Source organism: Condylura cristata, unplaced genomic scaffold (assembly GCF_000260355.1).
Source record: "Condylura cristata isolate star-nosed mole 26May11 unplaced genomic scaffold, ConCri1.0 scaffold00020, whole genome shotgun sequence".
Lineage (NCBI taxonomy): Eukaryota > Metazoa > Chordata > Mammalia > Eulipotyphla > Talpidae > Condylura > Condylura cristata.
The window spans coordinates 37,874,268-37,885,042 of record NW_004567121.1 but is presented as its reverse complement, the minus strand read 5'-3'; the positions used below and the strand labels follow the sequence as shown (position 1 = coordinate 37,885,042).

At 44.2% G+C, this 10,775-nt stretch overlaps 1 protein-coding gene across 1 annotated transcript in view; it reads right to left on the bottom strand.

Annotated features, from left to right (window-relative positions):
• Positions 1–1,296: 1,296 nt before the first annotated feature.
• YWHAQ (tyrosine 3-monooxygenase/tryptophan 5-monooxygenase activation protein, theta) overlaps positions 1,297–10,775 on the bottom strand; it is a 28,944-nt gene continuing 19,465 nt past the window's right edge. Inside the window, exons 2-5 of the mRNA XM_004686445.2 lie at positions 7,391–7,514; positions 4,518–4,681; positions 3,857–3,952; positions 1,297–2,345 (exon numbers count right to left, since the gene is read on the bottom strand). Of these exons, the coding sequence (XP_004686502.1) occupies positions 2,286–2,345; positions 3,857–3,952; positions 4,518–4,681; positions 7,391–7,514 (444 nt within the window). The 3' untranslated portion in view covers positions 1,297–2,285. The remainder of the gene's footprint in view (positions 2,346–3,856; positions 3,953–4,517; positions 4,682–7,390; positions 7,515–10,775) is intronic.

Here is a 10,775-nt window from a genome sequence, read left to right as displayed (position 1 = left end):
TCTTTTCTGTGAGAAATGGTGTACCTCTTCAGTCGTCATAGTGTTTTCCACAATTTCAAAAACCCAACATACAAGTCTCTACGGATCAACACTTAAGTTACAAGTGAGTCTATTCCACCAACTGTCACCCGCAAGTGGACCCGGTCTCCTTCACCATTGCAGTCGCAAGTCCCTGCTGGTCTGGGCTGTTGGGAAAGCAGCTCCCAATGCTTCTACTCTGGTGTTACAATACAACCCCCCCAGATTCTAAATCATAAACCTAAATGACATTTTAAAGAAATGTCAGGTAAGTTCTAACTATAAAATCGGCTTAATAATTGGCAATTCTCAAGCTCAAACTTGGAAAGTTCAAGTTGACACGTGACTTTCACCCCTCCCCTTCCTCTGAGGAAGGGCTGTCCTTGCTCTCAGCAGCATGACCACCTGGTGTCAGCAAGGTCCCCAGATCCAAGGGCCACAGGAGACACCACAGGCAGGGCCCCTTGGTGTCCTGAAGCAAGGCCAGAATGCTAGGAACTGAAGGCTGAGAACGCTCGGCGGAGGGCTGCTTTGGCAGCTCAGGACCACAGCTTCGCTCAGTCTGTACTACTTTGCTAAGATGTGGTAATTTTCCCACTTCATGAAATCCTCCCCATGTTTACTGAAATTATTTTAAAAGCTCTTTAGGTTCCTGAGAACCAAAAGCCCATTAGCTTTATTCAAATGGGTATTCTACCAAATACCAATTCTTTCACTGCCCAAGGAAACCAAGAGCACATCTGAGGCGATAAAGGACATACATAGCTTTAATTTCTCAGATTATCTTCTAATTTGAAACTCTCGGGTGAATAAGGTCAGGGACATGCAGTCACTGTGATATAACACCACAATCTGGAACTCACTACACAAATGCTATCCCTGAATGTTTATGAAGTCAATTATCTGAAAACTAAGCGAGGTCCTCATGAGCTGACACGGCTTGACTATCACTGAAGCTTACCTTCCTTCCACTCCAATACCAGCCGAAGCACTGGCCATCAGTTAACTTTTTTAGTCTTCAAGTACCCACATGAACACATAACTAGGAATCACATCTGAGGATGAGACCACCCAAAAACCCCCACAGTAAGACAGAACTCAGGAGAGTGTTGCTCAGTCTTGGACACCTGGGTACCCGTACACAAACCACAAGGCAGAGATGTGGGATTCCCACTCCATCTTACATGATAAAAAGGAAGGGCCAATAAACTTCAGAAAGTAGTAACATCACTTCTCCCTTAAAATGGGTGTCCGCAATTGTCACAAAGCTGTAGTGTGTGGTCTATAAAATGTCACTTTATTTTGTTACTCTGCTGTCACAATTTCACAAGGTTTTTGGTCAATGATGAGCAACACAGAGTACTGGCCCAAGTCTCTAAGGGACAGTCACGAGACAACTGGACACCCACTCACATGTGCACAAATCTGCACGGAAAGGTACTGAGGTTTCAGACTTGGCCATGTGTACTTTAATTTATTCTCCCTTTTGAGTGTATTAAGAAATGACATGCACTTTACTTGGCCGAAAGCAATGTCTGTATCTTGGCAACAACATGCTACTTCCATTCCACAGTAAAGGAACACCAGAACTAGAGGCAGGAGGCGTAAGTGAATTTTTATTGGGAAGGGAAGTTGTCAACTTAAACAGCAGCAAATGAAGAGTGAATAAGGAAACTCCCTGTTGTCAGATACACAAGGCCTCCATCACACGACACAGGAGGCATCTGCAATTGTGACCACCAGCCCAGAAATGTCAATGCTTTTCCATTCAATCTAATACTTCTGGATTCCTATGAAAAAGGAATACATTAAGAGCATGGAAAGTTGCTGACTGAATCCAAAAGAAAGCCAAAGAGTGAGAGAGGGAACATAGAAATGAGGCAGTTATGCAGAACACGCTTTAATGTCATCAACTACATTTTCATGTCTTCACAGTAATACAAAACACAGTCACTTGCAGAACTGGTTAAGATTACTTAAATACCGGGTGCACTTTAGTCCTCTACATAAGTGTCTGGAAGTTACTTATGTTTATATGAAATGAAGCTATTAATACTCTTCTACAGCAGTAACTGCACACCAGGAAGGCCAGGACAGACACACATCAAGGAGCGGAGTTTTCCCAAAGCTGCAGTGTGAAAAGACTATAAACAGTTGGTTCCATACACATGAACAGGTTTCTCTGCTATAGGAAATCCAAATGCAATAAGGAATGGAGATGTGTAAAAAGGTTTCTCTCAGGGAAGAAGGCTGACACCCAGATGCACTTAGTTTTCTGCTCCTTCTGCTGCGTCACATTCTTCTCCTGCACTGTCTGATGTCCATAACTAGGGAGGAAAAGGGAATCGTATTAGGTCACCATTTCTAGATTAGGAAATTATATCAAGCCCCACTGCAGCAACAAATTCAATTCTACGAGAAATAAGTGATTCAAACGAGAAGATTATGACAAAGACTAGAAGTTACATCCATCAAGACCCCAAGTACTACCAGCTCCTCCAGAGTATCGTGTCGATCTTACACAAAACATTTACAAGGACAGACATGTACAGTACTTTAAAGCTTGTCCTGTGTCTTTAAAAATACAGTAATTTCAAGGAAAAAAGTTAACACCCTTAGCGTTAATGCCCCCTCTGCCCCAGCAGCCCCAAGGTCTTCTTGAAAGCAACACAGAAATGTAACTAATGAGGTTAACAAGGCAAAACATTACTCAGTGGCGGGGGAAAAGCCATGGTCGGGCACCTCAGCGGTGCTCCAGTACGCGGTGCCGTATGGGAGGGGCGGGCTCTCCCTGAGCTGGTGCCAAGAGCTGAGCTTCAGGAAGCCACGGGGCAGCCGCATGCAGACCCGCGGACGGGTCTTGAATGAGGCAGGTGCCAAAGCAAGTAAACCGACCTCCAAGAATCTAATCCAGTAGGGCACGAGGAAGGGAATCGTCAATCTTATCAACTGTGAGGAGCAGCTCGCGGAATGGGTTTCTATCAGGCCAACAAGCTAGTGGCAATTTTAGGGAAAGCGAGTCTTCTATCATCTTTAGATGACTAAAATACTAAAATACAAACAAATCTCTCTGAAGAACTCTGAAAGAGAGCACAGCACATCTGGGAAGCAGCAGCCCAGCCCAGCCCAGCCGAGCTGTCCGGCGGCTCAGGCTGGGGCCCGCGCAGCCACAGGGACGGCGAGGGCGGATGATGCGCCTCAGTCTGCGTTCAGGAAAGCTGAATGCTAAAAACAAAACCAAACCCTACCTAGCAAAAGACAAAAGACCATCCTGAGGAGTGTTGGGAGGCGTGGTTCCTTTTTCCACATCATTTCTAAATTTCCACAAATATTTTAACTCAATTTGTACTTTTTCTCCATTACTATCCAAGAAGTAGGGAGAAAAACGCAAACAGGAATCAAAAGGAAAGAAACAAGCAGCGGTCTGTGGCCTATGAGCAGGGATGGAAAAGAGTCTGAGGAATCCACAGCATCACGCACGGCTCACGAAATAAAGTGAACCTGGAACAAGGGCTTCATGAAAGCCAAAATACCTCTAACTTCCTAACTTGCTGTGGCAAAGGCAGAGATTACTGTAATTCCATAAACTCTACGGAAATACAATTCTCTGCATCTTTGTGCCAAAGAAATAGTTATGTTGACGGTGTAAGCCCCAGCAATTCAAACAACTTCTCAGGAAGGTCTGGTAACATGTTCGTTTGACTCGAAGGCATTTAGGTGATAATTTCCCAAGGGGGTGTGGCCTTACGTCACTGCCTCCATATAAACGCTGCATACTTCTCTTCTAGACAGGTTTTGGTTTTCCTACTGAAAAGGAAACAAAAGAAAGCGAACTCACTGTCAGGTTGTCTCTGAGCAACTGCATGATGAGAGTGCTGTCTTTGTACGAATCTTCGTTCAGTGTGTCAAGCTCCGCGATGGCCTCGTCGAAAGCCTGACAAACACGACAGCCACAGTGAACGACGTTTACACTGGCACAGGCTGGTTGGGCTCTAACTATAAACCATTTTCAAGTAAGATGGTTTAACATCCCCGTTGTGTTTTATCATCAATTAAAAACAGAATCACTTCCTCAGTTCCTTAGTTGAAGAGCCTGATGCGCGTGACCCGACACAGAAACCCCTACACTTCTTCAGCAGCCCAGCCAAGTCCTAGTCCCCACAGCACATGGCAGAGATTACCCAGTACACCTCCGATCGTTAGAACTAGTACTTGTAAAAACCCATCTTCAACGTTCCCATTTTCAGATACATCAGGCAATTTAATAATAGTCTCATGACCCAACATGGCAGGTGTTGCTTTTCCAAAATGCCTTACATTTCTGGCCTGTTTCTTGGATTATGGTGACCAGTATTCTCTTTAGACAGCTAATACTGCTGGCTTAACCACAGTTGGGAGAGAAGAAAATGCTGGGAAGGGTGGCTGAGAAAGTAAGAAAACGCCACTACCCAAGTAAAACCCCTAAACATGGATGTACACATTACCTCAAATAACCTTACCGTTTTAGCCAGTGTGCAGGCAAGCTCTGGGTTATTAAGGATCTCGTAGTAAAATACAGAAAAGTTAAGAGCCAGCCCCAGGCGGATGGGATGTGTGGGTTGCATCTCCTTCTTGCTTATATCAAAAGCCTCTTGGTAAGCTCCCTGGGAATTATCTATCGTTTCTGTGAAGGAAAAACAAACACTGAGCATCTCTCCAGTATACAGCACATCAACATACCTTCACATGTGCTTCTAGCTCTCAGTAGAAACATATCTTTCTCTACAGCTTACTTGTAAAACCACTTTAGTGTAACAAAAGAACACCTTGTACTGTGTGTTTAAAGTTCTTTGCTTATCATGTTTAATTTTTAAAAACCATGAGATTTTTTTGTCTAAGGCTAAGAAAATTTTCTTTTGCTATGCTTTGATTTTATTACTTGGAATACCAGCAATTAAAAGTGATTGCAGCCCCCCGCCCCCCGCCAGTAGTTCAACTGTTAAAGCACAGCACTGAGAAGCTGTCCACAGCCACTGCAACACAAGTTCGATCCCCAGCCGTGGGGTGACCCACAGGACGCAGCAGACCTCTCCTCCCTTCTTGCTGCTCCCCTTCGCTGTGTATTTCAGTAGATCTGCCAATTCTGCTCCCCACTGTCTCTGGTTAATCCTCTCACCACACACCTCTGGCCTGCACCCCAGGTTCTTGTATGCATAAATAAATCTCAAAAACTTAATTTGACTGGTATATGGCAATAGGATCTCAACAAAAATAATCTAGCCAAAATACCCCTTTCTCAAAATAATGCAAACATTAAAAAAAAATATATATATATATATAATAGTTTATTTTTATATCGTTTTGTACATTTTTCCATCTCAGTTGTAATCCCCGTGGGCTTCCCATCACCAAATCACACATGTGCCATCACCACAGTCCAGTGCATTTCCCTCCCCCCACTGTTTTTGATCCCACTCCCCACTCCACCCCCGTAAATTGTCTCTGGTATATAAGTGTTCACTATTATTATTATTTTCTCGCCTGGTCCATTATACTCCTACTCTGAGTGAAATCATTCGGTATTTTTCTTTTCTTTCTGGCTTATTTCACTAAGCATGATCTTTTCCAGCTCTATCCATGTTGCTGCAAAAGGCATGTGTTTCTTTTTTTTTGGTTGCTGAGTAATATTCCATTGTGTATATGTACCACATCTTTAATCCAGTCACCCACTTTTGGGCGAAAATAATGCAAACATTTTACAAAGATGTAAACCACCAAAATCTTTATTTTAGTGACTTATCTGTAGAAACAACACTGATTCTAGGTATCAAGATGTTTTATGTGAAAGGCACATAGCTTAATATGTGAAATGAAATCCGTTATCTTTCCAGAATTTGATTCCTGTCCAATTCAACAAAGTCAACACACACTACTCTTACTCTGAATGCTTAGGCCCCTGAGACCTATTATTTCGGAAACACTGACCTAATAAGAATGAATTTATCCCCTTATGGTCTGAAACGGCACACTGTTCACGTAAAGGTCGCTGGTGTAGCCCACAGTCTAGGGACTTCATGCCGTTTGGTGCACATAGAAGAGTTACAGTGCGTGGCTGTGAGCTCCTGGGTTATAAGTAATTACAAGCAAATGCAAGCCCATTTGAATATAGTATGTGTGGAGCTAAAAAAAATGCCACACATTGGCCAGAAAAGAGTAAGTCACATTAATGCTGTGCTGACATGCAATCTCCCCAGGACATCCCTCTGGCTGACTGCCACCTCCAGCTGGCGTCTGGAAGACTTGCTGTCACATTCAATTCTGTTTATCTTGAAGACAACAGAAATTATCCATCAATGACAAATTGTGCTATGGTGGGGTGCAGTAGTTTCCTTTTTGTAAATCACACTGACCTCTAACAGTGAAACTTTTCTTTTCAGCAAGTAATACTCTTCGGGAGAGGAAACCACAGTGACTTCTGAGCCTTTCCAGGTAGAGCGTAATTAAGAACAGTAAGGATTTTGGTAAAAAATAAGGCATTGAGTGATACACCCACCTAGAACTTGCTTGATAAATTTAGTAGGAGAAATACAAAAAACTTAACAGAATCTGTATTACTGTATTACTCAACTGCCAATACTCCAGGGGACTAATATTAGCTTTAATATTTTTTTACAGCCAAGTTATGAAATTCCATGTTTCTTATATCTGTTTCTAGTGACGAATCACAGACTAGTGATCCTCCTCTCGCCTCACTTCCCTGAGAACTGCGCTCAGGTGTAATGAGCAGTCAGTGTCACGAACCGGCAGGAGGCAGCAGCCATGACTCAGCTTCATGCCTTTTCCAAGGAGATCGTGTCTAACGGATTAGCCAGCTTCGGCTCAGTGAACACACTCAGTCTAGCTTTGAGCGTGTCTCTCCCGATGTCTGGACATTTCCCACATTTCCTACTCCACCCATTAAGCTGGCCAGTGATGTGCCATCCTTTAAGGTTTTCTCACAACTGTACAAAAATTACGAAAGCTAAGCAGAAAAAGTTACACTAAATTTACTTTAAAAACGTCACGTTACATAACATAATCACTCAAGCATATGCAAAGAACTTTGGGGCTGAAAGGATGGTGAACCAAATTCTGAAGCACAGAAGCTTATAGTCTGATAAGACAATAAAAACAGACATCAGAGTCTGAGATGAATTTTTTAAAAGGGCATTACTGTAATATAAACTCATGACTAGGTCTTCACTTTTGAGACCAATAAAGTGACATTACTAACGTGCTATATACAGACGGCCAAGGTGTTTTCAGATTAAAAAGGCCCTGAGGACTACGGTCAGCGTCCCAAGTACCCTCCTCCTTTCCTAGAGTTTAGCTTTGCTTAAACCAAAATACCTACGTTTTCTGTCATCACCACATGCAACTTCAGCGAGGTACCGGAAGTAATCGCCCTTCATTTTCAGATAGAAGACCTTACTCTCTGGGTTAGTTGCATTGGCTATTAAATACTTATCCAACAATTCCTGGAAAAAACAAAACAAAGAATTAGGCATGAACAGAAAGCTATTTCAGAAAGCTATTACCGGCAAGAACTCACAAGTTCATGCTTTTGAATCACTGATCACTACAGAGTGATTCCACACCAACCACACCACACCACCCTAGGCCTGGGGCTCATGCTGGGGCAGGGCAGGGGCTGCCGTTAGCTGAACGCTTTGGTCCAGAGCAAGTCACAATTCCTAATGGTAAAGTGAGATCACACCAAGCACAAACTAGCAGCAGGCTGCTCACTCATCCGTTCACTTAGCAGGCATCTCCTGGCCCCTTCCAGGTGCCCGGCCTGTACTCAGCAGAGGGGATAGAGAAGAGACACACGACACAGTCCTCACCCTCAACGGGCTCACAATCTAGTAAGAAGAGTTAAGTACAAGCACCAACAGAGCCCAGGGGCTAAGCGCTAGGAGACTGAGGAGCTCAGAAGCCAGACCTGGCTCGGCTGACATGGTGTCCGGATTCCCTGGGGACGGGGTCTGAGCTGGCTGGAAGGAATGGTAGGAATGCAGCAGTTTGGGAAAAAAGGACGCGCAATTATTTTAGGGAGAGAACACAAACTATTGAAGACACTGGCTGTGAAAAGAAGAGCCATCACGAAAGCCAGGCATCAAGGCCCAGGGAGGCTACTCAATATGCGCTGGAGACAAGCTTCCCGAAAGGGCGAGCGTTATGCAGGCCACAAACTTCCACAGCAGCTGAGAGTCATGCCGACTCAATACATTCATTTTTAACACTGGATCAGTAATTAAGTATGTCCTTTATCCCAGCTCATGCAGAGATGAGTGCACATCAGCCACGGGACTAAATGCTTGTCAGACTAAGGTATTTGTACAGGGTGCGCCTGGAGAGTAGAAAGCAAATACAGGATAGGGTAAGGTTCTCATAGAAACTTTAATATACTGTAGCTACACCTCACAGGACTGACTGGGGAGGAAAACCAAGAGACATGCACAAGCAGAATATGAATGCCATGGTTAAGTGCTCAGTAGATGTCAGTGTTCAAGCCAGTCAGGTGTTCCTAATCTTCTGCCTAAGCAGTTTGAAACACCCATCCACCCAAAGTGGGGGGAAAAAAAAAAAGGCAACACATAACGGTTACATAAAAGTATCTGTGATAGAAAATCGAGAAGTCTGGAGAATAACTCAGCACCTACGAGAGAGACAACCTGAGTTCGATCCCCGGCCAGGGAGTGACCCACATACGGTGCAGCGGACCCCTCCTGTCTCCCTACTACTCCCCTCAGCAGTGGATTTCAGTAGGTCCGCCTGCTCTGCTCCCCACTCGGTCTCTGACAAATCTTCTAATCTCTCCTTGTACCTCTGGCCTCACCCTGGTTCTTCCACAAAAATGAAATCTTTTTAAACAAATAAAAATGAACTATACAAAACACAGTTAAAAGTAGAGAAGCACATTGCAAATGTGGGTTAAAAGCAAAACCAGACCTGAGAGGGGCCTGGGTGTCAGGACAGTGAAAAGCAACATTAGGGAATAGCATATGCTCAACCCCCAGAAGCTTATACATTGTAATAAAAGTGGCAAGTCCTCAAAACTGTGGCCTAAATCTGGAAAGTTCATGGGTCGGGAATGCAGCAACAGATGTCACTGGAGGCCACACCAGAACACTAAAGGCAACCGGCAACGTGAGAACAAACACTGCTCCCACACACCATACTTCTAAGTGGAAAAAGAACTGCGGGATGAGATGAGAGTGATTTCCTCGGCTCGGCACCACCAAAACATTTTTAATAGTTATTTATTAAAATCCAGCCTGAGAAAACCTTTCCCAGACTCTTAGAAAATTATAATACTTAAACATGCCCCTCTAATATTACCCATAACTTTGGATTTGTAAACAATTTCCATGGAAAACCTAAATGTGTTTGGGGGGCGGGGGGAAGAAGGGGCAGGGCCGGCAAGAGCGAGATACCCACAGCTCACCTGCTCCTCACTCTCACACTGACTCCCAGTCATCGCCACAGCTATCACCACTGTTCAATGTGAAGCAGGTTCTGCTGCGGGAGCTACCCCGCACACTTACTGCAGGGGAGCTAAGGGCCCCACACTCCCTGTCCTCCGAGGGCGAGGACGCAGTCCCAGAAGGGCTCCGAAAGGCGCCAGCCCTGGTGAAGACATCAGTCACATAAAAAACTATGCTCAACCTTTGACTCTCGCACTTTCTGCTTCCTCACTGATGCACTGACCTTCCGAGGAATCGGGAAGCTGCTACAGTTACTGCATTAGTAACTACACAGTCACATAGGTGTGAACTGTAATTTTTTGCTTTCTAAAATGATTAACTTTGATTACTACTTTGTATAGGGCCGTTACGTACGATTTACAGTGCTGGCTTTTATAAAGTGACTTGTGCATTACTTCCATCCTGGAGTGTCAGCCAGGTATCATGGTTCTTTGCCAGATGCCACTAGCTCTCTGTGAAGGAAACAACAGGCACAAAATAATTCTCTTTCCATCAGCTACCAGCAGCAAGATATAGATTTTAGCCCAATTAAAAGGCAATGGATTCTGCTTACCAACATGATCGTGGCTGTGTGTTGTACTATCACTATTAGTTATTCATTAGTAATGCTAGTTAAGATAAAGGTCATCAATATTAAAGGATATAGCCTGAATGCAAACTTGTGTAAAAATGTTTTACAATGAACTCATTACAGATCAGACCAAATGACATTGGCTCACCAAACAGTTATCCAAACAAACACCCCGTTGAACCACCAGGAGAATGGGCTCCGTCGTAACTTCTGTGCAAGTTACAAGTTCTCCTGCACCTTATTCACATCAGTGAGGCAGGAGATTCTCTTGGTAACTCCTTAACCAGACAAATTCATGATTCTGGGAGGCTTGGAGAACCAAGATTCAAAGGTCTAAGAGACTGAGGAGCCCCTCCAGGGACATCTGACTGAGTGGCAGAATGCAGAACCTATGAAGTCAGTGTACTCAACACCCCAGTTACAGGGTGGGTTAGTCCTTAAGGAAATTCTAGGTCAAAGAAACTCAAATACAAGCTAAGGCAGAGGGAAGAATACAAGTTATCATGCAGGCCACTTTAGGGGGTGCTAAAGGACCAAAGAATAAACTTTATGTCAGGCCCTCCGTGGTAGCACAGAGGGTTGAAGCGCTGCATTGTGAAGCTAAGCCAAGCTGTCTGCTTCAGTGCGAGTTCGATCCCCGCCCTGGAGGTGATCCTACACCTCTGGCTGTACCCCATTTA